At 51.3% G+C, this 26,244-nt stretch overlaps 3 protein-coding genes and 2 long non-coding RNA genes across 11 annotated transcripts in view; 2 read left to right on the top strand and 3 right to left on the bottom strand.

Annotated features, from left to right (window-relative positions):
- Pbxip1 (PBX homeobox interacting protein 1) overlaps positions 1–7,937 on the bottom strand; it is a 12,854-nt gene extending 4,917 nt beyond the window's left edge. The window contains exons 1-5 of one of the 4 annotated variants that reach the window (XM_031374525.1): positions 7,836–7,937; positions 4,762–4,843; positions 1,075–1,201; positions 814–881; positions 587–746 (exon numbers count right to left, since the gene is read on the bottom strand). In XM_031374525.1, the coding sequence (XP_031230385.1) occupies positions 587–746; positions 814–881; positions 1,075–1,201; positions 4,762–4,812 (406 nt within the window). In that variant the 5' untranslated portion in view covers positions 4,813–4,843; positions 7,836–7,937. Of the gene's footprint in view, positions 1–586; positions 747–813; positions 882–1,074; positions 1,202–4,761; positions 4,844–7,010; positions 7,130–7,661 lie in introns of those variants that run through there. The other 3 variants (XM_031374526.1, XM_031374527.1, XM_031374528.1) reach the window with 3 other exon arrangements.
- LOC116093183 lies at positions 7,252–8,034 on the top strand. Its single transcript, XR_004119657.1, has 2 exons — positions 7,252–7,383; positions 7,634–8,034. It is a non-coding gene; the product is annotated as an uncharacterized LOC116093183 (long non-coding RNA).
- A 1,603-nt stretch (positions 8,035–9,637) lies between these two features.
- On the bottom strand, positions 9,638–14,682 carry Pygo2 (pygopus family PHD finger 2). 2 transcript variants are annotated; one of them, XM_031374521.1, is made up of 3 exons: positions 14,093–14,682; positions 13,647–13,696; positions 9,638–12,379 (listed from the first exon to the last, which is right to left on the bottom strand). In XM_031374521.1, the coding sequence occupies exons 1-3, from the start codon at positions 14,193–14,195 to the stop codon at positions 11,315–11,317; spliced, it is 1,218 nt and encodes a 405-aa protein (XP_031230381.1). In that variant the 5' UTR covers positions 14,196–14,682; the 3' UTR covers positions 9,638–11,314. The 2 variants fall into 2 exon arrangements, with proteins under 2 accessions (XP_031230381.1, XP_031230382.1); XM_031374522.1 differs by having other exon boundaries at positions 14,368–14,682.
- An 87-nt stretch (positions 14,683–14,769) lies between these two features.
- Shc1 (SHC adaptor protein 1) lies at positions 14,770–26,185 on the bottom strand. 3 transcript variants are annotated; one of them, XM_031374519.1, is made up of 14 exons: positions 25,853–26,185; positions 23,504–23,642; positions 22,314–22,481; positions 21,678–21,748; positions 21,115–21,178; positions 20,887–21,006; positions 20,472–20,525; positions 20,121–20,172; positions 19,824–19,950; positions 18,073–18,259; positions 17,917–17,986; positions 17,705–17,836; positions 17,329–17,567; positions 14,771–16,472 (listed from the first exon to the last, which is right to left on the bottom strand). In XM_031374519.1, exons 1-14 carry the CDS (start codon positions 25,861–25,863, stop codon positions 16,344–16,346), a joined length of 1,563 nt encoding a protein of 520 aa, XP_031230379.1. In that variant the 5' UTR covers positions 25,864–26,185; the 3' UTR covers positions 14,771–16,343. The 3 variants fall into 3 exon arrangements, with proteins under 3 accessions (XP_031230380.1, XP_031230378.1, XP_031230379.1); XM_031374520.1 differs by lacking the exon at positions 23,504–23,642 and having other exon boundaries at positions 14,770–16,472; positions 25,853–26,183; XM_031374518.1 differs by lacking the exons at positions 23,504–23,642; positions 25,853–26,185 and having other exon boundaries at positions 14,770–16,472; positions 22,314–23,349.
- On the top strand, positions 19,823–24,200 carry LOC116093181. The gene is made up of 3 exons (XR_004119656.1): positions 19,823–19,990; positions 23,849–23,951; positions 24,070–24,200. It is a non-coding gene; the product is annotated as an uncharacterized LOC116093181 (long non-coding RNA).
- Positions 26,186–26,244: the final 59 nt, after the last annotated feature.

Raw genomic sequence — 26,244 nt, 5'->3', positions numbered from 1 at the left:
AATCCGCCTGCCTCTGCCTCCCAAGTGCTGGGATTAAAGGCGTGCACCACCACCGCCCGGCTAACCCCTCAGCTTCTTAACACAGTCCCTGAGCCTCCCACCTTCCCTCATCATGGGTCCAGAGCCAGCACAAGGAAATCTGGAAAATAAAGGGTTTGTTCTAGAACAGGTTCATGACCCTTTGGGAGTCAAATGACCTTTTCACAGGGGTCACCTAAGACCACTGGAAGATGCAGATATGTACATTATGATTCAATTACAGTTATAAAGTAGCAACAGAAATGTTATGGTTGAAGGTCACCACAACATGAAGAACTGTATTAAAGGGTTGCAACATTAGGAAGGTTGAGAACCACTGCTCTAGAAGCAAGAAAAGGAGACACATGGAAGAAAGGGAAGAATCATCCAGCTGTGGGGCTCCTTCAAGCACCCTAACTTCTCCTGTCTGGAGTTACAGACAGTTATGAGCTGGCATGTGGGTGACCTTCCTCTGAAAGGTCAGCTAGTGCTCTCGACTGCTGAGCCATCCCTCCACTCGTCCATGCTTTCTAAAAGGTGGGGAACAGAAGGCAAGACAGCCCCTGACCTGCTCTGGGACTTGAGGGCAGGTTCTGTGGATGGATCTCACTCTCCTGGTCCTGTGTGTCTGGTCCAAGGCTTGTCACCGCAGGAGTCTCCTGCAAATCTTCCTGGACCGCTGTGTCTCCAGGGGGCTCTGTCTCGTGACCATCGCCTCCCAGAGTGCCCTGGTGTGGACGAAGCTGTGAGACGTGCCCTCTCCACTTTCCTCCCCATCCCAGGGAAATACTTTACCTTGGCCTCAGACTCCTCTGGCAGAGCAGTATTTTCACTCTGGGAATTCTCTGCCTGGGAAAGTGTCTCTGTGGTGGAAGATAAAGCCCAGAAAAACCCACTGCCCTGAACTGAACTACAGTGCAGCCCTTTCGCAGCCACAGGCCCCAACCACTTCCCAGGATAGCAAGACCAGCCAGCAAATAGCCCAGGTGGTCACCCTTCCCCCAACTAAAAAGATGAAGGGCAGCTTTCACCCAACCCTCCGCGAACCCCCATTACCTTCTCCATCCAAGGTTCCAGCTAATTCTTTGCCATCTACCTTGGAGGAGTCCCAAAGGGCCTTGGTGGCTCCCTCAGATTCTGGGTTCATTCTGGGTTCTGGGCCCAGAGTCTCCACAGGCAGATTCTGGCCAGAGGGAGATGAGAACTAAGATATATTGTCAGGACATCAGGACAAAATCAGGAGTGGAGAGTCCCTGATAGGACCAGAGGGGCTAGCTGCATAGAGCCCACATCTCAGAAACTGCAACCTGCTCTACTCTGGTGCTAACTCCCTACCTTTCCCTACTGCCCCAGAGGCCAGGTTTCTTTGAAATCATAGGCTCAAGCAAGCATCTGGGACCAGAGCATTCACTGAGCAGACCCTAAGGGAGGCCAACACGGTACCTGAGATCCCTGCCCCTACCATCAGTGCTGTGTCCCACATTAGCCAACAACCCTGACCCAAACCCGGGTCATGGTTCCGCTCTCAGGGACACCCCTAAAGCTGTTCTTTCCTCTGCCTACCCACACATCCGTCTTGAGTTCTCTGGCCTTTCCCAATGGCCCACATGCCCCCAATTCTTTCAGCTACTGGCAGAGGCCCAACTGCCCCCGCCACAGCCAGCCTGACCCCATGATGCTGGCTCACAGCCTGGCCCTTAGCTCTGACTACTCTGCTTGGGCAACTTTTCTGCATACAGCCAGCCCTTTGGCAGACTGACACCTGCCCACCCCGTTGAGGGCTCCCCTCTACCCAGGAATAATTCTTTCTTTCTCCCTCTCTCCTCTCTTCTTCTCCCTCTCTTCTGCCCCCTCCCTCTCCTCTTTCTCTCCCTGTGTGTGTGTCTGTGTATGTGTGCTACTGTGTGTCTGTCTGTGTGCATCTATGAAGGCACACGTAATACCACAGTGTAAGTGTATAAGTGTGGAGGTAAGAAATCAACCTCAGCCAGGTGTTGTAGCACAGGCCTTTAATCCCAGCACACAGGAAGCAGAGGCAGATGGGTTTCTGCAAAGTTCAGGCCAGCTTGATCTACATAGTAAGTTCCAGACCAGTCAGGGCTATACAGCAAGAAAAGGGAGGGGATAACTCCTGTCAGCCCCGCCCCCTCCTGACTCTTTTGAAACATTATTCTCTGCTGTATTTACAGACTAGCTGGCCCTTGGGCTTGTGATAATTCTCCTGTTTCCTACTCCTATCTCATTATAGGAGCAGCAAGATTACAAACATGCACTAGCACATCATGTTAGTGACTTTAGGGGTCTGAGCTCGGGGTCTCATGCTTATGTGGCAATCTAAGCCACCTCCCCTACTTTCCAAGGGACGGACACACACACACACACACACACACACACACACACACATAAATGAAAGAGTGCCTCTCCTGGCTGTCCTAGACTGTCCTGGAACCCACTCTGTAGACCAGGTTGGCCTCAGACTCACAGAACTCTACCTCCACTGTCTCCTGACAGCTGTGATGGTGTGTACCACCATACCTGGCTCAAGAGTAACTTTTTTTTTTAATTTACTTATTGCATGTACATGAGTACACTGTAGCACTGTAGCTGCCTTCAGACGCACCAGAAGAGGGCATCAGATCCGTTACAGATGGCTGTGAGCCACCATGTGGTTGCTGGGATTTGAACTCAGGACCTCTGGAAGAGGAGTCAGTGCTCTTAACCACCGAGCCATCTCTCCAGCCCTTAAGAATAACTTCTGACCTTGGTGTACTGCTTGGCAATTTACAAATCACATTTTCCTCAGGGTTATCCCTGCAAGGCAAGGATCACAATACTGGTTTATAGTAAAGGATGAGCAGGTAAAATACTTGGCCCAGGTCCCCCGCTGTCAGCAAAGGCACCATGACAGGAGACCAGGGCCCACAGAGCACAGGGCCTATCTTAACTCCCACCACTGAGCACTGGTCCTTGTGTTCTACTCCAGGGTCACTGCTGAGGTCGACCCCTCACCCCTCATTGGTCTCCTAAAGGGCACCTCAAACCCAACAAGTCTAAATTTTAAATTTAGTTCTGTGGCTTCTCTGGCTACTGAAGTTTTTAATTCATTAATTTATTGATACAAGGTCTCATGTACCCCAAAACTTGCTATGTAGCCAAGGATGACCCTGACCTCCTGATCCTCCAGCTTCCATCTCCCAGTTAGTGGGATCTCAGCTTGCTCCGCCGTGTCCAGTTCCTCCTGATTGTAAGGAAGTCTCTGAGGTCCCTTAGCTACCATTCCTCTCTAGCTACCCAGCTCCAGCCCACCCTGCCTTCTCCCTTCTTGGTGGTACCAGGAGCCCTCTTGGTTTCCTGCCTTAACTGATACCACCAGGAAGGCTGTAGAAGCTTTGAGAGCACTGTCCCTGTCCCTCCCCAGCCACGCAGGCTTGGTCCCCTGCCAGTGACACGGAGTGTTAGGCTATTCTCCACCTCAGCAGCCCTGCACTGTCTGCTCATCGGATGACACATGTGCTGGCTAATTTTATGTCAACCTGACACGGGCTAGAGTCATCTGAGAGGCAAGAACCCCAACTGGGAAAATGCCCTCATAAGATCAGGCTGTAGCCAGGTCTATAGAGCATTTTCTTAATTAGTGATTGATGGGGGAGGACCCATCCCAATGTAGGTGGTACCATCCCTAGGCCAGTGGTTCTGGGTTCTAGAAGAAAGCAAGCTGAGCAAGCCATGGAGAGCAAGGCAGTAAGCAGCACCCCTCCATGGGTAAAGCAGCACCCCTCCATGGGTAAAGCAGCACCCCTCCATGGGTAGTTAAATCTGTTTGAGTTTCTGACCTGACTTCCCTCAGTGATGGATTGTTACCTAAAGGATAGGCTGAAACAAACCCTTTCACCCCCAAGTTGCTTTGGTCATAGTGTTTCATCACAGCAATAGTAACCCTAAGACAACACCCTTGAAGAGGCTCTTCCGTCATGGTTAATAGCAGGTGTCCACTTTATCTTAAGGCTCTTCAGTCTCCTCAACACGGCTCCCCTTTGTCACTGCATGACCTTACTTCTGCTGCTGTCACACCAGAAGTCCCTCTCTGCTTCTCTCGGCTGACCTATCTGGTCCCTTCTTCACAGACTAACTCAAGCCTCAACACCAGAGCTCTGTTCCAGATCTCCCTCCTCGGGAGCCCCATAAGAGCCAATAGGGACTCTGCAATAACCATCGGGACCACGAGAACAGGACGGATCCAGAAAGCAGTGTGGGGAGCCAGGCCAATCTAAGACTTTCTCAGAGGTCCTTATGAAAGGACAAAGGGAACTTTAGTTCTGTGTCCCTGTTCATGAACAGACTTGGCAATGCTGGTCTAGGGTTGGAGCCGGTGTCTTGAAGGAGTCAAGGTTGCAGTTTCTGGTGACTTGACTCCTTCCCCTAGACTGTGGTTATCAAGCTCAAGGGAGCTGTGTCTGAGGTATCCTGTGTTCTCTGCCAACATTGTCTGACCTTGGCCATTTCTCCCTGAAAATAGTATATACAACGTATATACTATTAGTAAACTTGCTTGGTATCAGTCACCAGCTTGTGTAAGACCTCGTGGTCCTCGCTGTTGCTTTGCTCTTCTTCATTCCCTAATCCCTGGCACTTTCACTTGACACCTTGCTGTTCTGGACCCTTATTCCTGCAGGTTCCGGTCAAAGCAGTCCACCCCTGTAGGAATCCCTTCTCCCATGTGGTTCCCAGGCCCACTCTTCCTACCTCAGAGCCAGCAAGCACCCAGCTATTATCTGAGTCTGGGCAGGAAGCCATAGTAGAGGTCCAGTGCAGCTAGAGTGGCCACCTGCAGAGAAAAGCTCTCTTAAGAATGGGAGTTCCTGGGCGTGATACTTTTAATCCCAGTGGCTCTTTGTGTGTGATGCCAGAGCAAGTTCCAGGATAGCCAGGGCAACACAGATGACCTTTGTTTCAAAGAAACAACCAAAAGAAGAAGAAGAAAGAAGAGGAAGGAAGAAGGAATAAAAAGGAGGAATAGGAGGAAGAAGAGGAGGAAGAGAAGGAGGAGGAGGAAGAGGAGGAAGAGAAAGAGGAGGAGAGGAAGAAAAAGAGAAGGAAGAGAAGGAAGAGGAGGAAGAGAAGGAAGAGGAGGAGGAGGAGGACGAGGAAGAGAGAGAGGAGGAAGAGGAGGAAGAGGAAGAGGAGGAAGAGATAGAAGAGGAGGAGGAGGAAGAGGAAGAGAAAGAGGAGGAAGAAGAGGAGGAAGAGGAGGAGGAAGAGGAAGAGGAGGAAGAGAAAGAGGAAGAGGAGGAGGAGGAAGAGGAGGAAGAGGAAAGAGGAAGAAGAGGAGGAAGGAGAGGTAGAGGAGAAGGAGGAAGAAGAGGAAGAGGAAGAGGAGGAGGAAGAGGAGGAGGAGGAAGAGGAGGAGGAGGAAGAGTTCCCTTCAGGAGAGGCAGACAGCAGTAGCAGGATTCCAGGCATCAAAAGATGGGCAGTCTCCTCAAAAACCTAGGCTGGACCCAGTCCTTCTGCACCAGGTACCATAGCTTTCCTGACAGTATTCACCTTGCCAAAAGCCACAGGGAAGCTACCTCATTCAAGGATCCATAGGGCCTTGGGAAACTGCACTGGCCTTAAAAATTCAAAGAGGACAAAGGCTGAAAAGTCCAACTCCTGGTGTTCTGGCCAGGGAAGAGGAATCTCAGAGGCTGACTGACTGAAGAGAGAAGGAAATGACCTGGGTCCCTTTCACAATACCTGGGTCCTCCATCGTCCCCACTGTCCTCCCACAGAGCCCAAAGAGAAGGCCCACCAGCCTCCTTAAGTCCCAAGGGTCCCAGCAGCCATCCACCATCAGTCCTCCACACACTTGGTTTAGGGCAGCAGTTCTCAACCTGTGGATCGACACCCCACAGAGTTACATACCAGATATCCTGCACACCGATGTTTACATTAGGATTCATGACAGCAGCAAAATTACAGTTCTGAAGTAGCAACAAACTAGTTTTATGGTTGGGGGTCACCACAGCATGAGGAACTGTATTAAAGGGCCGCAGCATTAGGAAAGTTGGGAACCACTGGTTTACGGGTTCTCAGCACTGGCTGTGCAGGGCTCAGCTAGGATTGCCACTGAAGTGAGCAGAATCTGGCCAGGCAGGAAGCTTTCTAATACTGCAGGGCCCGGCAGCCCACCCAGGTCACTCTCTCTCAACCTTAAATTGTACAGAATTTGATCTTAGAGATCTTGAAAGTGATGGGAGAAGTGGAGGAGTGGGGGTTGTGGCAATTACCATCGATAAATCACATTAAAATTTGCAAAATGTGAGGGGGGCACAAAACTGTGTCTCTGATCCTGTCCCTTGCTAGTCATCTTGGAGGGCAGCTGAGGTAACATCCCCACTTCCAAAGACCAGCACAAAGCAAGGCTGTGCCCTTGGGCTAGGGAGGTGCAACTGGGAATCAGGCAAGAGGATGGAGTGACAGATAGCTGACCCACTGGCAGAAAAGGCAGAATGTGAAATGGGACTGTACCAGCCAAATGCTCCCCATCTGCTCCCGCTGGGTTTAAGTCCTGCGTGATCGCCTTAAAAAATCCTGTGGCTTGTTGGTCAAGATTCAAGCCCCCCCAAAAAAACAAACAAACAAACAAAAAAAGATTCAAGCCCAAGCCGGGCCATGGTGGTGCACACCTTTAATCCCAGCACTTAGGAGGCAGAGGCAGGTGGATTTCTGAGTTTGAGGCCAGCCTGGTCTACAGCGTAAGTTCCAGGATAGCCAGGGCTGCACAGAGAAACCCTGTCTCGAAAAACCAAAAAAAAAAAAAAAAAAAAAAAAAAAAAAAAAAAGATTCAAGCCCAAGATAGGTAAAGGACATCTAGTGGTGTCTTCCGCAATGCTCACATCTCTTAGACGCAGGCACCCATCCCACACAGGAACAGAACAATTGCAGTGACTTCCCTAAACCAAGTCCCCCAAAACGAGCTCCCCACATCCCTTCTTCTAGTGACACCCACACAGCCATCTTCCTTGAGCTTTCAGCTCTCAGCCCCTCCACTGTCCTACTCTTTCCAGTTGCTATATGTGTGACTGTTAACAGGTGGCAGCAGGAAGTGACCACAGCAGCTTGAGCAGAAGTCCCTGTTTATCCCTGGCTGTTTACAGCCTGCTCAGGTCCTCCAGAACTAAGCACCATGGCAACCAGGGTGATGTCAGACCCATTGTCTCCATGGAAACCAGCAATGGTATGGTATTTGGGTCAACAAGACAAACCTAAAACCTAAGCAGAAGACTTCCTAGAACCCCTACACTCGGGGTCCCAAACCTTGATACCAAAAAGCATCCCTGCTCTCCCAGGGTGGCACATCGATACCTTATTAGGAAGCCTGTGTAAGAAATCGAGCGGCTACTTAGCTGCCACCCTTCCCAGCTGTGATTTTAGGGCAGTTAGTCTTTGACCTCTATGAAGAAAACCCATCCCCTACTCTCCCCTTTTCAGTCAAGCATGATTCCACAAAAACTTCTGCTGTTTCTAAAATACGGCTAAAAAGAGAGTGTTCCCAGTCTGCACAAAACTGGGAAGTTTGGTTTGATATGTCCTTGATTCTCTCTAACATCCTTCTCTGTCTGACCTTTAAAGGGAAGGACCTCGGAACGCAAAAACTTGCCTGAGTTCCTGCTTCGGAATCATCTGTCTCCCTCCTGCCCCGCCCTTCGGTCCTGTGTTGGGCAGTATGTGGACGCCGGAGGTGCCCACTCCTTTTATACAGCTTTGCCCTCTTTTGTTATCTGGGGTTAAAGTGGGAGTCTGTCGGCCCCTTCCCAGCAAGGGCTTTCTTTACCTCACCCAGCTCTCGCTTCAGTCTTCAGCTTAACTTGTAGCAACCTCCTCTGGTTTCCAGCCCAGGAAGACTTGAGAGGAGTCACGTGGCTAGTGTTTGACCAGTGAAAAGTCGACTTCCCCGAGGGGGTGTGTGAGGGGGAACTTTTGACCAATAAAAAGCTGGACTTGAGCGCCCAGAGAGGGGAGAGATCTACGCAGTACCTCTCCCTTGGTTTATCTTTTGGTGGGCAATTGTGGTCCCTAGCAAAATAAATTTGGGGGACCTCCCCTCTTTTCTCAGTGACTAGGGTCTAGTAGGAAGACCTAAAACTGAAAGGAGCTGTTTGATGAGGCAGCAAGGACCAGGAGCCATGTTGGTCCCAGGATAGACAGAGACAGCTGTAGGATGGGGGATGGGGTCCGGTGCAAGTTGTGGGTTTAGAAATAGCCCTCCGGCCACTCCTATCCGCCCCAACGCAGAGGATGCTACTACTTTGGAAATGGAAGACGGCCAAGCGTGGTGGTGCCCGCTTTTAACAGCAGCTCTTGGGAGGCAGAGGCAGATGTGCAGGTGGATCTCTTGAGTTTGAGATCAGCCAGATCTATATATACTGAGTTCCAGGCCAGTGAGGGCTACATAGTGAGATCCTGCTATACACACACACACACACCATGTGGGATGGCTCAGCTGGGTAAAACCTCCACACGTGCACATGCTTGCACCTCAACAGATCCTACAAACACAAGGTAATACATTTTTAAAATTAACGGAGGAGGGAGGTGCTATAATCCTAGCACTGGGGAGATTGAAAAAGTGGATAATGAAGTCCAGCCTGGGCTACAAAAACAATACTAAACAAATCCCAAACTAAAAAAACAAACTAAAACTAAAGCAAAAAACTCGGACAAACAAAACCAATGGGAGAACCGAAGCAGAAAAGCATCCACAAACTAAACTCCAGGCTGGATGTGACCTAGCGGCAGAGCACTCACATCTGCAGAAGGGAAAGTGGAGCATTTAAGAAACTGCCAAGTTTTATGTGTATGGGTGTTTTGTCTGCATGGCTGTAGGATTCTAGAATTACAGCTGGTTATGAGCTGCCCTGTGAGTGCTGGGACTTGAACCTGGGTCAGAGGAAGAACATGAATCTTAACTGGTGAGCCATCCAGCCCCAAAACTCAAATTAAAAAAAATAAATAAATAAAAAAAATTACTTATTTGAGTGTGTGGACAAGCTGCCACGTCAGTTCTCTCCTTCCACCTGTGAGTTCGGGAGATAGAACTCAAATCAGGTCAGCCCAAAAGTATCTTCACCTGTTATCTTTCTGAGCACCCCAAATAAGTTTCTTTTGGTTTGTTTTTGTTCTTTTTGTTGTTTTTTGTTTTTGTTTTTCCCGGACACAGTTTCTCTGTATAACCCTGGCTATCCTGGAACTCACTCTGTAGACCAGGCTGGCCTCGAACTCGGAAATCCGCCTGTCTCTGCCTCCCAAGTGCTGGGATCAAAGGTGTGTGCCACCACTGCCCAGCTCCAAATAAATTTTTGAAATAAAAAATCTGGCGTAGGGGAACTGAACAGTTTAAACCCAGAGCTCAGGCTTTGATGCAGAAGGCCTTGGCTCCAACTTCGTCTGCCTTCTGACTAGCCCAAGAATTGCTCCAAAAGCAGAGGTTCCCACACTAAGGACCTGCAAAGTGAAGACTGAAACTGGGGACCTCCTCAGCTCAGCAGCTTAGAGCAGGGACAGCCTTACCTCTAGGCATCCTCCAAGCAGGGACTTAGCCCAGTGGTTTTTACAGATTAATAAAGGAGTCCTTGCTTGGATTTTCAAGTCATTTTATTAATCCAACCGTACAAAAAGATTCTGTAACCACATCCCTGCCAACCCACTTTCGTCCAAAAGGTAGCAGAGAGGAACAAGGGGATGGGCCCTCTCCGGGAGCATTTTACAAACCACGGAGACAACACAAAAGTAGTGGCAGGTAACAGGGACGAACAAAACCACAGCACAACACAAAGCTAAGCAGAGAGGCTGTCTCCTGTAGTTTAGGAAATGGGGGAGTGGGAGAGTGGGAGTGTGGGGGGGAGTAAGAAGCAGGTCCACCCTCCTCATCCTCAGCTTCAAAGGCTGCCAACTTCCCAGTGTCTTCTCTCTCCCTATGCAGGAAGCATGAGGACTGAGATAGGACATCCCAGAGGGCAGCCTTCTCTGTGAAGCTGGCTACCTCCAACTCTCTCAGGAGGGCCACACCCAAGCCTGCCTCCCGGACCCATTTGAGGAACGGACATCTAGGTTAGCTGGAAAGGGGCAGCTGAGAGGGGCTCCTGATCAGGCCTCAATGCCATCACCGGCAGGGAGTGCTACAAAAAAAAAACAAAAATAAACCCAGCCCAGTTGCTGGATCATCAGGCCCACAATGACATCGCAGGATTAAAAAAAAAAAAAAAAAAAAAAAGGTAAGCAGAAAATTTCAGGTTCTTTCAGCTTGCAGTACCATGGCTTTGAGGGTCCTGCTGCCCAGCCCCATGTCCCCAAAGCCATGGCAGGGCCTCCCTTGGATCCTTTCATCGGGGAAGGAATGAGGTAAAAGAGCTTCGTGCTTTCCCAAACATCTCCCCGAGACAGAGAATATGAGGGCACCAAGAGCTGAAGAACAGCACTGTCTCACCGTCTCACCGTGTACCAGATAGGCAGGTGTGTATGTGTGTGTCTTACACCTCCAGTCCAGACTTGTAGGGGGAGCCCCAGCTTCCAACACTCTGGTCACTCAGACCACATATCCCAATTTTTGGCAAAACATGGTCGCTGAGAGAGAAAAACTCAAGAGAAGCTGAGAGAGGACCAGTGACTTTGGTATGAGGAAGATGCCTTCTCAGTATCTCTTACCTACAGTCTTGAAGCCCCAGACAGACAACTGCCCTAGTCAGGAACTCTCCAGTTTCCTGAAGGTTATTTGGTTCTCTGACAGGAATGGAGTAAGTCAGGTCCAGGGGAAGCAAAGGGACACAGAGAAATAGAGAGAAATCCCCATTTGTTTCCAGAACCCAAGAAAGGGGGCTCTATTTCAAGGAGCAAAGAAGCCTTGAACATGTGACTCCAAAGAGCCACAGCAGCAGCCGTGGGGCTACGCAGGTATTGTAGGCACGGGTGTTGCGGTCATCTGCGTACAGGACATCCTTGTCCTCTGAAACTTTCGCCAGCCCCCTATTCTCTTGCAGCCTCCAGTTAGACTCTAGGAATGGCTCTGCTCAACAAGGATTTAGTTTCCTGGTTCTCTGAAGGTACTCAGTGCACAAGTTCCCAGAAAAAACAACAACAACAACAACAACAAAACAAGCAACCCAGGCTTTTTCTGCCTGCCCACTTCAGTTCCTTCTCTGCTTCCAGAAACCTTTTTCTGTTCCATGGGGATGGGACAGTGGAAGACAAGGAGCGAGAGCCACTCTGCTGGAGCATGGTGGAAAAGGTGCATTTCTCCAGGCCACAGCACTAGAGTCACCCATCGTTAGCAGCCACCAACTGGCCCATGCCCTCTCGGATGTAGACAGACTGGATCTCCTTGGTCTTGAGGCAGAGATCACAGGCCCAGACGGCAGAGGCCTCGGTGGTCAGCAGGCCGTAGGCACTCTCGGTCATGCCGGTACACTCGCGGTGAAACCACTTCTGGCAGGAGGCCTCACACAGAATGGCATCCTGGTCATCATTCACCTCGCTCCGACAGGCACCACAAGGGTACACCAGGCCTGGGGGAGGCTGGGGCCCTGAGCCTCCACCTGCCTTGCCAGGGGGTGCCAGACTGTTGGCATCTGGAGTGCCCCCACCTCGGCCGCTGCTGCTCGGGGGGAAACTGGGCTGACTCCCGTTAACAGCAGCAGCAGGGGAGCCCGAGTGGGGCTCCTGGGGAAAAGCAGTGGGGGCAGGTGGGTTCAAGGGCTTCCCACCATCCTCACCACCAGGGCCAGGAAAACCAGGGTCTGGACCAGGGAAAGGACTTGTGTTGGGAGGCAGGCTGGGGAGTCCCTGACCAGGTCTCTGAAGAGAAGGACCAAAAGGTGCTCCTGGTTGGGTAAAGCGTTGAGGGAGAGGAGGCGGACCCAGCTCCCCTCTAGGAGGCTGTCCCATGGTGGGCGAGATCATGGGACCAAATCCCCCCACTGGGCCTGGCATCATCTGCCCACCAGGTGGGCTAAAGTTTTGGCCCAGAGACTGGTTGAAGGGTTGACTGGGAAAGTTCATGTTGCCTGGGGGTGGGTAGCCAGGGCCCTGAGGAGGCATATTAAAGGCTGGACCCATAGGGTTGGGAGGAAAAGGAGGGGGCTGCCGACGAAGTGGCTGGGGACCTCCTCCTCCTCCAGTGCCATAGCCTGGGGGTACCTGGCCCGCCATGCCCCCCTGTACACGAAAGCCTCCAAAGGGCACCGGACTGCCGAGGAACGGGGGGCCTGCGCCCCCCACCTTAGGGGCTCCAAAGTCATCCTCAAAGGGGTTAGAAGCGACCAGATGATCCACCATGGGGGTCGGGGGTGGGGCAAACTCCGTCAGATGTGAGTATGCAGGACCCTAGTGAAAACAGGAAGATGATGGGAGACACTCGAAAACAAGGAGAGCACCGTAGACCACATCACACTCGTAGCTCAGATCCAAAATTGATTGACCTTATACATGCTAGAGGGTTCTCTAGCCCTATGGTGCAACCACTGTGTTTAAAAAACCAAAACACCAACAAGGCAGAAAGGGCTGGAGGGATAGCTCAGTGGTGAAGCACCAGTGTGATTCCCAGCACTCGTGTTGGAGGGATCACATCTCTAGCTTCTTTTAGCATGTGTACTCATACATACATATAGCTAAATACAATAAAAAAAATCAAAAATCACAAAAATATAAAACTCAGGTCTGAGCCCAAAGTAATTAATTTTTAAAAATTTTTAATTTTGAGACAGAGTCTTATATAACCCAGCAGATCTTGAACTTCTCACTATCCTCATCCTCCTGACTCTATCTCTGGGGTATATATATCTGGTTTATATGGTGCTGGGGTTTGAACTCAAGGTTTTGTGCATGATATCTAGGCTAGCACTCAGAATATTTACCTTTTTTGTTGTTGTTTTGAGAAAGTTTCTCTGTGTAACCCCCCTGGTCCCCCCTGGCTGGCCTGGAACTCACAGAGATCTGCCTGCCTCTGCCTCCGGAGTGCTGCCTCCACTGCCTGGCTTTTCTCAACTTTTACAATAGGAACAATTGTTAAAGCACTGTAGCATTATATGACACTTAGAAAAGACTCAGCAAGCTGGGCCTGGTGGTACACGCTAGTCACGCCAGCAAAGAAAAGAAGGCTGGGCACCTTGTCTCAAAAAAAAGTAGAATGCAGGCTGGAGAAATGGCTCACGGGTTTAGGAGCACTTTCTGGGTTCTGTTCCTAGCACCCACGTGCTAGCCCACAGATGCCTCCCCTCCAGTTCTGGGTTAGGGCACCTGCACTCGTCCAGAGGGTCCCCAGCACTGCAGAAACCAGTATGGCGGTGCACACCTAGAATCCCATCACTTTGGAAAGCCAAAGCAGAAAGATTATAGAGATCCAAAGTCATCCTTGGCTACACAGCCAGTCTGGGACACAGGAGACCTTGTCTCAAAAAAGGAAGGGGAAAAGGCTGGGCTAAATGTTGTCCTCAAGACCGAACTAGGGTCCGAAAGGGAAAAGAGAGAGGAGTACTTCTGCTTTTTCTTGATCCTGCACCTGGTGGAAAGTACAAAAGGGCAGCCAGGTACACAGCTAGACGAAGCAGGAGGGGCTTCTAGGAGATAACTCCCACCACAGACCCCCATTTACCTGAGTATTGGACTTTCTTCGCTTCTTTTCAGGGCTCTTCATTTGCAGACCTGGAAGAGCAGCAATGGGCAGACGGAGGCAAGTTTTCCTGAGGTCTCTACAGTCTCTTTCCTCCCAGCCACTCTCCAGACTCTAACTTCCACGTACACTTGCTTACTTATTTAAGAAACAGGGATGAGATATGAAAAATGGCTAGTATGACTACACTCTCAGCTACATCTTCCTTTAAATCAAAGATAATCCAATCTCTTGAAACTTCCAAGTTTTTCTCAACTCGGTATCCTCCAAAACCTGAAGTGTTCTGTGACACCTGTCCCCAACCACTGACCCTTCTCACTTGAGGCTACCTCCGGGCTCCTAGGCAACCTCCCCCATCCCCCAACCGTTCCATCCGAGGTTCCAGGGTCCCGGGCCTCGACAGCCCCTGCCCTTCTCTGCGCTCTCACCGGCCTTGCCCTGCTTCCTCCCGGTGCTGGGCGGCGCGGGGGGCGGTGCGGGGCCGCTGCCTCCCTCCAGCTTGTCCGGTGGGGGCGGCGCCGAGGCGGCCATGGATTAAGGACCCGAGTCAGCGTCGGCGGGGGATGGAGGCGTCCTCAGGCCGCACCATCGCCCGGAGGGGAGTCAGGGGCAGCGCAGCCCCCCGAGCAGCAGCAAGCCCTAGTCACGCCGAGAGGGAAAGCACAGAGCCGGAGCACCAACTGCGCGCCTGCTCCAGACTCACCGCCCGCCCGCAGCCACAGCAACCGGAACCGGAACTCCAATGGGTCACCACCACCGAGCGCGGTGGGGAGGGAAAGCTGGGAAGGGCCCAGACGCCGCACCCAGGAAGGCTGGGCCTCGTCACGCCACTCCTCCGAAGTGCGGCTGTCGCCGCCCCAGCTGGCCTGAGAGCTGTGTGGGACGCACCACTCGACAGGGGCCTTGTGAGCTCCGTGTGGGCCAGGGGGCGGCCTGGACACGCCCCTTCCCGCCGCGAGCCAGTCGCCTCGCAGCTCTCTAGATCTCTGCAAACTGGTGCCAGCGGGCGGGCGCTGGCTTTGCACCCACTCGACCTAGCCCCGATGGGGTCGGCCACCACCTCCCACACACAGCCCCCATCAATCAGACTTTCCAGAGGTGTTGAGAGGCCGAGGTAGAAGAAATACGGACTTTAATGAAGACTATTTCCCTTTGGTATAAGACATCCAAACCAAAAATAGGCGACGGCATAGATTGAAAACCAGTCGACCATTCCTTGTCCAGAAAAGCCTACATACAGAGCAGCTTGCAAGGTTTCTGTGCTGGCCGCATCTGCCCGCAAGCAGAAGGTAGGATCTAAAGTTATCACACCATGATCCCACAACACAGTTCAGCCAAATTTCTGCTCAGGTGTCTTGAAGAAAAAGGGGTGGGGGTGGGGGAAAAGAATCCTGTCCTAGTTAGGCCAGGGAATAAAATCCCTGTTTAAACAGCTGTTTAAAAAAAATAATAAAGTTTGCAAAAGTCAACGAGGTGATGTATAAATGTAATCGATTATCATAATTCTGTGCTCAAAAGTCAGCAATGGAAAACAAATCTACAGCCCTAAAATGTATACATGTTTTTTAAAAAAAAAAAAGAGTGCAGTTCGAGACCTGCAAATGGTATTGGGGATTGTCGACTGCTTCAGTCTCAATGCCTCCACAAAACCAACCTTGACTGGAGCCCCAAGCCAGTCACACACACCCATCCCAAAAGAGGGGACAGGATGGGCTACAGTGAGGGCTATGCTTTGGCTGTAGACAATTAACACACATGCAAACATGGGAGGGGCAGGCTTAAGAAATGTATACAGACCCCTTGGAGAAAAGGCATTGGAGGTCAGGAGGCACTGAGCTGAGCAAGATGGGTCCAATCCTGCCCCTCCCTGCTACCACCCGAAGAAGGCTCTGGGGTAGTTGCTCTTTTTGGTTTTTGGAGACAGGTCCTCCTCTACATAGCCCTGGCTGTCCTGGAATTCATTCTGTTGTAGACCGGGGTGGCCTTACAAATCCTCCTGCCTCTGCCTCCTGAGTGCTGTGATTAAAGGCATATGCCACCACATCCTGGCTTGGGGCAATCTCTTAAGGGCTGCACATCCAAAAGGCAGAGGAGATAGATGCCACTCCTGCACCTATTCTCCCTAGACACAGGAAGGGGTGCTGGGCAGGACAGGGTTCCAGAGGCCAAGGTGTCAGTAACCCCTGTCCACATCTGAAGGGCCTGAGAACTCTGCATTAAGTATCTGCAGACCTACAATAGTCAAAGGCACAAAGTTTAAGGGGATGCAGAGGGAGTGGTATATGTTATGAGGGATCTGGGGTACCCTGAAGACCAGGGGTAAACCAGAGGTATGATTATTTCCCTTCCCCCAAAGGGCAATTGCTCCACTGGGCCTATCACCACAGGGCATGTTCCATTCTAAGAACCCACCCCTTGGGGGAAAGGGCATCAGGTTGGCACAGGCAAGGCCCAGACAAGGGACCACTCTGCACATTAATACTTTGGTGAGGTTTGGGCAGAGGCAGGATGCTACCCCAGGCTCCGTACTGAAACCCTCTTTCTCAAGTGGGCACTAAACCCGTGTCCTCATTGCTCCCAGTTCCCACCCAAGGCCAGACCCACAAAACAGAGGTCCCATGAGTTAGAGAATACGGGAGAAGGGAATGGAGAGCATCCTTTAGGAGAGGCTGAGAAGGGTCACACTTTCCGATCCACAGGTTGCTGTAGACACAGTTCGCTGCCTGCAGAGATGATGGGCAAGTGATTGTCCATGTGGTAGCTGATCAGGTGACTGACACTCTCAAATCGGTGATCCTTTGTCCGAACCTGGGAAGCGGGGAAATAAGGAGTCAGTTTAGGAGAAGGGTTCAGTAAGACCTTAGCCCTCAAGACTGAGGAAGATGAGCCAGGTCAACCATGATTATCTAGGCTTCTAGTTATATAGGTGAGAATGGGTCAGTCAGTGAACTGGGAGAAGGTGAAGGAGACCAGATATCACGGAAGCTGACAGTGAAAATTCTGACTTGAAGGAAGCTAGTATCTCTCAAAAGTGAATAATCAATGCAAAATCAAAAAATGCTGAGGAAAGAAAAGAAACTGTGGTGGCAAAGCCTTTAATTCCAGCACTAGGGAGGCAGGGCCAGGTGGAGCTCTTCAGTTTGAGGTCAGCCTGGTCTACAGAGTGAGTTCCAGGGCTACATAGAGAAACCCTGTCTTGAACCCCACCCCCACCCCCCCCCAAAAAAAAAGAAGAAAAAGAAAAGAAACCAAGGTTGTATGGAATAGTAAGGCAGGTTAGATTTGTTGTTTTTTTTTTTTTTAAAAAAAAAAAAGAACACTGAGTTTGAGGCTAAAGAGCTAGGGAGACTCCTGACCACTGACACAGGGCATCACTACCTTTCCAGTGTCATTTCCTCACTTAGCAAAAGGGGTTCAGATCAAGTAAGCTCTCTTTGGGTCTGGTAGGCTTTAACTGGGATTTGAGGACTGGTCAGAACTGAAAAGAACACAGCCCAGACTCAAGGATAGCAGGGAAAGAACCTTGAGCCACTGCAGGCAGATGCAAGTATCTAGCAGAACAAAGGAAGCCCACAGAAAGCCTCTAGCAAAGAAAGGCTAGAAAGCAATAAGGAGAGGAAAGAGTACCTTATTCTACCACTCCTACCACACCTGTCTCACTTACCACACCTTCAGGGTCCACCAGAAGCAAGTGCTTGGGCTGCCCACTCTGCAGGCCAGTGAGCACATACTGGCCAGGCGTGGTTGTACTCTCTCGCACTAGGAAGTCGCCATTGAGCTGCAGAAGAGCTTCGGCCTCCCGCCGGCTCAGCTTCCCATGGAACCAGGACTCCCCTTGCAGCTGCTCAGCCATGGACATGGACTGGGGGGATGGCGGCACCCGAAGTGCGTCTTCAAAGGGCTCTAGGGGTGTAGAGGGATGGCTGGGAGAGCTGGCCCAGGATCACCAAAGACCCAGACCCAGTGTGGGAAGTCAGGTAGGAGAGAGCAGGCAGAAGAGAAGGTACAATGGAAGGTGGGGCTACAAGAGACTCACTCACTCATGTCAAAGAGGTCTCGGGGTGCACTGCCATTAACAGAAGGATTTGGGGGCCCGGCCCCACCCCCAGATTGCCGGGCCTTGTCTAGATTCTGGATGTTGACATAGGAGGGGTCATCGAAGAGTTCTCTGCCTGTTAAAGAAAAAAGACAACATGAATTCCAGCCCACCCTTCTGTACTCATCTCTGCCCCTATCAGCAAACTGTTCGCACCTGGGCAAGGTGGTGGAGGCAGCATCTGTTTACGGACTTCATGGTCTCCTGCAGCATGCTGCCCTATAGGCTATACAAGAAGAAAACTGGGTGAGACCAAGGCCCTAGCCAGCCATCCCCACCCTGGCCTTAAGCATCTCCATCCTGGCCCCTCACCAGTGTGGCTCCCAAGTGGCTGGGCATCTGGGCACTGGGCAGAGTGGGTCGAACAGCCCCTTCCCGAAGCCTCATATCTACCACCCCACCGAGAGGGGGTTCCTTCCCTGGGAAGTCATTGTAGTACTGATGGTCAGGGGGTTCTTCTTCCTCCTCATCCCAAGCTGAGCCATCAAAGCCAGCCATCCTGAAAAGAGGATAGAGAGAAGAGGCAGGTGTAAATATGTAGCTAAGAGACCCAGGAAGGGAAGAGAACAATAACCACATACCAGGCATATACTACAGGTCAGCTCTGAGAACTAGTAATAAAAATTGGGGGTGGAGAGATACACACAAGATCTCTCAACTGAAAGGAGATAGATTTGAGATTGAATTTGGTTTTGAATTGCAAACTCTTCACTTTTGATAGCTATGCTACCTCCTCAGAGGGATGGAGGCACTATCAACCAAAGGGGATGTCCAGAATGGTCTCACATACAAAGTCCCTGGTGGCCACACTGTTTATCTCTTGAGACTTAAAGAAAGAAGTCTGGGGACCTTAGGTAAGAAAGGCTGGAACTTGGGAAAAAGCTCAGTTCATAAAGTGTGAGGATCAGAATTCAGATTACCAGGATTCCTGTACAAGCCAGGCCACCTGTACAATGGTGGCCACCTAAAATCCCAGCACTCTAGAGGAAGAGACAGGATCCAGAGCAAGCTGGCTGCTGCTAGCCTTATCTGGCAAGCTCCAGGTCAGGAAGAGATCCTGCCTCAATAAAGTGTGAAGCACCAGAGGAAGACACTTGACATCACTTCAGACCCACACACAACATATGCCCCACATGCACACACGCACTGACACACACACACAAAAGAAAAAGATATTCTCTTAAGCCAGAGTTTTTTTCCTTTTCTCTCATTCTTTCTCCCCCAGCTCCCTTCTTTCTTCCTTTCTCTCCTTCTATTTTTGTTAGTTTTTTGTTGGTTTCTCTATGTAGTTCTGACTGTCCTGGAACTCCTTCTGTACATCAGGCTGGCTTCAAAGCTGCCTCTGCTTCTTGAGTGCTGGGATTAAAGGCATGATTACAATCCAGATCTTTTTTTTTTTTTTTTTGTATAGAATAGAGTTTATTCAAGGGATGGGGTAGGGAGTTAAGAGGATAGCAGAGACAGAGAAAGGCAGAGAGAAGGAGAAAGTAGAGAAGTCATGGGGGCCGGCCATGACCATGTGGAGAGAGGGGAGAAGGGCAAGAGGGAAGAGAGATGCAGGAGGCAAGAGAAATACACAAGAGAGGCAAGAGGGAGGCAAGAGAACAAGAGGTTAAGAGCACAATCCAGACTCTTAATGACCTTCAGAGGCAGGAAAACACAGAACAGTGAATGGGGGAGTAAGGCACTCTGCACCGCTGATCTTACAGAGGACCCAAGTTTGGTTCCCAGCACTCACGCGGCAGCTCACAATCACCTGTAATTCCACTTCCAAGAGATCTGATGCCCTCTTTTGGCTTCCATAGGCACTGCATACACTGTATACATGCAGTTAATTACACATACGCATAAAATAAAAACTGTCCCTGCAGCAGGGGAGGCCCTCAAGACTCCTGATGAGCCACTGGAGCGCTAACACCACAGAGGGGGAACCGAGGGAGAACCAAGGTCATACAGATCATTGCCTTTTCTGAACCCCTGGGAGCTCAAGCATGGTCAGAAACCTACATTCCCAAACCAGTCTAAGGCTCAAGAGCCGCCTCACCCTCTTCCTACCAGCTCACCTGTCATGGGGGGTGACCAGCTTCGGTGGATTCCTGAGATACTGTTTGAAGCGCAACTCAAAGGCCTGACCGATGGTGCTGATGACATCCTGAGCAAGCCCTTCAGGACACTCCAGGATATGGCAGGCTGAGGCACAGTGGAGACCACCAATGAGCTCTGAGGCAAGGTGCTGGGAGGACGAGTGGGAGGGAGCCCCCACCCCCAGTCCTTCCCAGGAGGAGAGCCCTATCAAGTGTAACTGATCATGCTTGCTTCTCAGATAATTGGCCCCACCCAGTGCTGCCCAGAAACCTCACCTCTCTGATTCACAGGGTCTTTGGCAACATAGGCAACATACTCAGCTGTGTCCTGGAGAGGGTAGATTCAGGAGACCAGTTAGCTAGCGTTTACAACTCCTGACCCAATAAGACTCTGTCCTTTTCAGATATTTCCCAATCCTTGCACCCTACTTCTTTAGCCAGTATCTTCTCTTTCCCTCCCTCTTTAGGTTTTTCAAGAAGGATTTCTTTGCATGGCCCTGGCTGTCCGGAAACTCAAAAGAGTCACCTGCCCCTTGAGTGCTGGGACCACCCAGCCTCTAGCCAGCATCTTTTTAGCCCCTAGTCTCTTCTTCCCCACCCCAGTCTTTCCTCTGTTCCCCAACTCACCGGATCCCCACCAGACGCGAATGAGATAGATTGCATGTGATGGTTGGCAATGATCTGATGAGGGCGGGGGATGGAGAAGGAAGGGAATGATAAATGTCAGGCAGCCTCAGGGCTCCGAGTGTATTCCACCCCAGTGTAGAACCTAGGAGCCACCGGCTCATTCTCTTGGTCCTTTACCCTGTGTTCTCCTGATTTCTTTCTTCTTTTGGTGAGGTGAGGTGCAAAGTCTCACTGTGTAACCCTGACTGGAACTCAAAGGCATTCACCTGCCTCTGCCTTCTGAGTGCTGGGATAACAGGTGTCACTATCCTCAACCTTCCTCAGCCTTCCTCCTGTACTGTCTGGTTGTTCCTGAGGACTCCAAGCCTTTGGTTTCTGACCCCTGCTTGGTGCTCCCTTTAGGGGCCCTACTCACCTGTTTGCAGTCTGCTGCCATGAGGTTAAGGCTGCTGGTAGACACGGTGAGAGTGATTGGCATTCCAGCGAACTTCAGGTTACTCCTCCCCAGGATAGAGCCAAGTGGGCGGCTACAAGGCTAGGAAAGGGCCCGGAGTCTCAGAATCTGAGCTTTCTCAGCACGAGGAAACACGTCCGTCTGCCATGCCCGCAGTGCCTTCCCCCTGCCTCCGACACCCACATGTACCTTTCTCCTCCTTGTCGCCCCTTTGGCACCAGGCACAGCTTCACACACCAAACTGATGGCCTCCCTGGAGAGACAAGAGCACTCAGACTCACCACGGGCCTCCCCTTGGCTGGGGCTGCCACAGAGCTGGGGGAAGGGAAGACCAGGCCAGATTCCCAGAGCACTCCAGGCTCTTTGTCGTGGTGGATTGAATTAAGGGCCTTTAATATTTGATGACACCGAGGGGCCGCTTCCTGGCTGATTGGGTTAGGGCCTCAATGGCTATAGCCCCACCCCTTCCCAGCTACCGAATGTTCCATTCCCTTCCCCAAAGTATCATCCTGCCTTTTCTAGTCCATCTTCCCACAGTCTCCAAGGCTGGATAGATAGGTATGGCGGTGCTCCAGACCAGAGCTGGCTCTTTTCAGTCAGACTTACTTCTGTGACTTTCAGTTCTCTCACTGCCCATGAGAAGTCACCATCAGCAACACCACCAAATGCCCAACTTCCTCCTCCCCCTCACTGAGACTTCTGTAACTTCACTAATCTTAAAACTGCAGCAATGTGCCCGCCTTCCCACTAACCTGGTGACCTGAGTCCGGGTGTTGAAGTCAAGGGCTCGCATTGACTGTAAAACCTCCACACAACCCATGTACTGTAGGGGAAGGAGGGAAGAATGGATCAGCTGTCCCCCTCCCCCACCCCACACTTGCCAGCCCTTTGCAGAAGGTTCTAGGGCTTTGCCTTCTGTCCCTAAGGACAGTAAAGGTGAAGTAGCCTTCCTACTGCCTGGGGCTATCACCCCATAGGTGTATGGCCAAGGGGAAAGAGGAAAGAAAGACCCCAGGGGAGGACCCTCATGCACCATGGGGAGATTGTGAGAGGAGTAGCAGGCATTGGGTGGGATGGAGTGACATCTCTGGAAAAGGGAGGAGTCTAGAGGGAAGAATCAAGAAGTCATTTTCATTCAACTTTTACTAAAAGCCTCAGATGTTCTTGGGCATTGTGTAAAGGGGGAGGAGGGAACCAAAGGAGGAAAGGCAGAAGATTCACAGGCAAAATTAAGGGCAGAGAACTGGAGAAGGAAGGCACCAGGTCTTCGAACTAAGAGAATGGCCCAGATGTTGCTGGGGGAAGAGCAGGAAGTCCCAGCAAATCTGGAGTGAGCAGAGGAACTGGAAGGGGAATGGGAGGGAGTGGAAAAGGGGATGTGCACTCACCCGAACCAAGTAGGAAACCCCAGGTCCCATGACTTTGTCGTTGGGATGCAGCCAGCCTCGTGTGGGCTTATTGACAAAGCTCCCGTGTCTGGTCCACTCCTCGCCCCCCAGCTGGCCCCCTTCTACCCGAGTCCTGCGCCCGCCGCCTCCACTCAGCTTGTTCATGTCCTGGAGGAGGGGCAAGAGGCCTGAGTCCCGAAGGGCTGCCCCTGCACTCCCTTCCCCATCTTCAGCAGCCTTTCCTGGTTCCCCTTTAGGTCCCAAGCGCCCCCCAGCAGGATTGGCCAGCTTCAGGTTGTTCATCCGGGGAAAGAAGGAACACAGGGTAGTCGGACTATCGTCCCCCGGCAGAGGAGGCAGAATGGGTCCCAGGGACGAGGCTGATGGGGAAGGTAGCTCCTCCGGTGGGGTAGACCCTGAAGCCCCCTCCTCCAGCGATGACAGAGACTCATTCCGAAGTGGGTTGTACTTCGGCTTGGGGGGTAGAAGATCCATGGCTGGGGTGAGAAGGGGGGCTGCTGCCCGGCCCGGCCCCCCTGCCAATTCAGGCAAGGGGGCCAGGCAGGGGGCATCCCCAGGCCCTTAGCCTAGTCTGACCTCGGCAGCCCGGTGATAACAGATGACCTGGGGAGGCGAAGGGCAAGTGACCTTTGCTCTCCCAACTCAGACCTAGACAGTTTCAAACCACATCCTTGCCCCAGCCCAGCTAGGAAACCTCTTCTGGCTGAGGAGTACAGGCTGGACCCAGAGCTTACTGGCTCCTCCCCAGGGGCGGGGAACTAAGGAGAGAGACCAATCCCCAGGACAGTGCTGACTCACAGGCTCAGAGGGGCTTGAGACACCACCCCACACAATTTGTGCTAGCCAGGCCACTCTCCCTGCCCAGTACAAACAACTAGTAATCTGTCTGGGAAGGAGGAGGTGTCGGGCACGAAAGGAAGATGGAAGAATAAGCAAAAGAGAAAAAAGCAAGGAAGGAGTTAAGAGAAACTCTGGACCAATCCAAACCGACATGGGCAAGCCAAAGAGAGCAGGAAGATAGGGAAGACAGGGAGGGATAGGAAGGAAACAAGCTGCTGGGTGGGGGGTGGGGGACATGTCCCCCGGAGTTTAGCATTTCCTTTCCAGTCCTGGCTGAATCCCTCACCCGCTAGCCCAGACCGCCCAGACCACCCCCACCCCCACCATACAGTGAGTGAGCGAGGTGGTAGCTCCAGGGAACCTGGGCCATTAGCATCCTCCACCACAACAGCTGTGGACCACAACTGCGAACCAGCAAGGGAAAGTAGTCCCAGTGGATATAGTTCGAGGCCAAGAGGAAAGACAAAGCTGAAATAAAAATAAAGGCCAATTTGGGTGGTGCATCTGGGAGCTACCAGGCAAGAGCTAGAGCAAACCCGTTTCTACAGGTCACCAAGGACCAACAGACTTGAGTGGGGGAAGGGCTTTCCCAGAGGCCTGGTGAGGAAAGCCACAGAGGATGTAGAGATCCAGCCACCCCTTGGTCCTACAGGTATACTTTTACTCCTTTACAGGCTGTAAACCTCACCTGACAGTGTACCTGATCCTAGTGGAGGAGTTGGCCTTGGAGGTAGGAGAAAGAAACAAACAGAAGTGGTGCCTACAAGCCACAAAGAGGTAATAGGGCCATAAACAAATCTGTGTTAATAAAGACAGGAAGGAGAAAGGGATATCAGAAGTTGGAAGCTGGCCATAAGTGCACAATAATACTAAACCCATATTTCTTTGCCCACAGTTTCCTGCCACAGCTCTGCTAAAGGCCATTCAGGAAGTTAAAGAAAGTGACCAATCAAAATAGCTCCAGAATAAACTATCGCTTTATTCTCTTAAAAAAAGATAGTAACCAAATACAAGAAGTAAGAAATACTTTTTGTTTGTTTGTTTGTTTTTTCAAGATAGTGTTTACCTGTGTAACAACATTGACTGCCCTGGAACTTGCTTTATAGACCAGGCTGGCCTCGAACTTACAGAGAATCAATCACCTGCATCTGCCTCCACTTCCCTTGTCCATAGGTGGCCAACTGTCGAGGAATGTGTCTACGAGCCGACCATTTAGTAGCACTTAAAGCAGTTTAAATACCACACTTCATTCTTTCACCTACCCTTAGTCCCCATCCCAGGAAAGCTGTTACTGAATACGTCTCTTCCTGAAAAGAAATTCTGTCATTCTGTTTGCTAAGACCTCAGCTCTTAGACACAAGAGGAAAAAAATCTGCCCCAGCCTTACACTCCCAATCACACAAACACACCATGATGTCATCTTGAGAGAGAGCTTTCTGTGGGAGCCTTCCTATCCAAATGCCAGGAATGATCAACAGGTGCGCACATTTGAAAGAAAAAGTAAACGTGAGCCTTTAAATTTGCTTAGAGATTGCCTACTGAACCAAAGGCTAGGTAGTGGGGGCAGGAGGACCGCGGCGTTAAACACCTCAGCACAGCAGGGAGGAAGCTGGAGGGGCAGGAAAGAGCAGGAAATGGCGAAAGCCTCAGGAATGTTTCCAGCAGGGAAGGTTAGGCAAGTGAGGCCAGGATGAATGCCAAACTAGAGTATCTGGCTAGGGGGAGGGGGGTTGTAAAAACAAGGGAAAGGACACGAACCCCTACTCCAATCTCCAAAACAGTTTTTCTTCTGACAGCAGAAAAACTTTGACTCCAGTTAGGCTCACGCAAACCAATGCTTAGTCCAATCCAGGCATGGCAAGGTGCCATCTATGGCTGCCTTTGGGATGGGGTCTGCTCCAGAAAAGAGAGGTGTCAAGAGTTCCGAGAAAAGCCATCCCTTCATCCACTCTCCAGCCGTAACCGAAGCTCAGCTCTTTCAACTTAATTCACTCTCGGAGGTTACGGGAGGGAGAACGGACGCTGCCAATAAGCTCACTCCTTACCACCACAAATTTCAACCTCCCACCTTATGGAGCACCAGAGCTCAGGAAAATGAAGCCCAAAGCTTAAAACAAGGAGAGGGATATAGAGGCGGATGAAACGTCCGGAATTTAAGACCTGGGTTTTGCGGCGGCACGGACCCAAACCCAAGGGGAAGGGGAATCCTGAAGGGACGAGGTCCCTAACAAGGAGTGAGGCACATTCCCGGGATCAGACGTGGACAGTAGAAGGGGCGGGTCCCAAAGGGGCGGGGTCCCAAAGAGGCGTCACTTCTACAAAATCAAATCGTTCTTTCAAAAGCAAGGTTTTCCCCCTTTTGGAAGCCAGGCTTTTGATAGACTAGATTTAGCCGAGAATCCAGAAGAGGCAATTCCAGAGAACTAGAAAGACTGATCATATGGTGCTGAGAAAGATGTCTGGGAGTGGGATTCCCAGGGAAGTAGGACCACAGGGTGTGGTCGCGATAATAAGAGACAAGTCGGGGTTCAGGGAGCCCCTTGAAGTTGGAAGGTGGGACTTCCGGAGAGGGGTCTCGGGGGCGGGACTTATACAGCAAGACCGGAAGTAGGGTCCTGGGAGAGGGGTTCCGGGGTGGAAGAGGAGTGGGTCGCCACAGAGAGAAAGTCTAGACTTACCAGGGTCGCATGGAGTCTCCGCACCGCACCGCGGGCCGATCTGGTTCCGGATCACGCAACTGTCTGCTTAAGTTACCGCCCCAACTTTCACCCCGGCCTGGGCCTCCCCAGACAAACTTTATTACACTCACTTCCGGCCTCACTAACCCCTGACCCCCTACCTCGCTGTCCCTCCTTTACCCGTCTGCTTTCCAAAGCTAGCCAATGACTGCGCGAGCAGCCTCAAGGGGCGCAGTGAGAGCCAATAAGAATCCTAGTTTGACCCAGCTCATGCTTCAGAAACCTGAGCACTTCACTCCATTTACGACTTGAGGAGACGCCAAAGCAAGCCAATCGAGGACTTCAAAATGGAGCTGTCCCGCCTTCGGCCGAAGAGACCAATAGGAAGTGCG

This window comes from Mastomys coucha, unplaced genomic scaffold, assembly GCF_008632895.1.
Source record: "Mastomys coucha isolate ucsf_1 unplaced genomic scaffold, UCSF_Mcou_1 pScaffold16, whole genome shotgun sequence".
NCBI classification, from domain to species: Eukaryota; Metazoa; Chordata; class Mammalia; order Rodentia; family Muridae; genus Mastomys; species Mastomys coucha.
This window is presented reverse-complemented; position numbering and strand designations above follow the sequence as displayed.

What these genes read in the sequence shown, in the direction of transcription:
- Pygo2 (XM_031374521.1), bottom strand. Translation starts at nt 14,195, where the DNA reads ATGGCCGCCTCGGCGCCGCCCCCACCGGACAAGCTGGAGGGAGGCAGC. An exon ending in GAGGAAGCAGGGCAAGGCCG is followed by an intron (nt 13,697 to 14,092) that starts GTGAGAGCGCAG and finishes CTGCTCTTCCAG; the next exon opens with GTCTGCAAATGAAGAGCCCT. An exon ending in GAAGAAAGTCCAATACTCAG is followed by an intron (nt 12,380 to 13,646) that starts GTAAATGGGGGT and finishes TGTTTTCACTAG; the next exon opens with GGTCCTGCATACTCACATCT.
- Shc1 (XM_031374518.1), bottom strand. Translation starts at nt 22,808, where the DNA reads ATGGATCTTCTACCCCCCAAGCCGAAGTACAACCCACTTCGGAATGAG. An exon ending in GGGTTTCCTACTTGGTTCGG is followed by an intron (nt 21,749 to 22,313) that starts GTGAGTGCACAT and finishes CTTCCCCTACAG; the next exon opens with TACATGGGTTGTGTGGAGGT. An exon ending in TGGTGGACCCTGAAGGTGTG is followed by an intron (nt 16,473 to 17,328) that starts GTAAGTGAGACA and finishes CCCGCTTCCCAG; the next exon opens with GTTCGGACAAAGGATCACCG.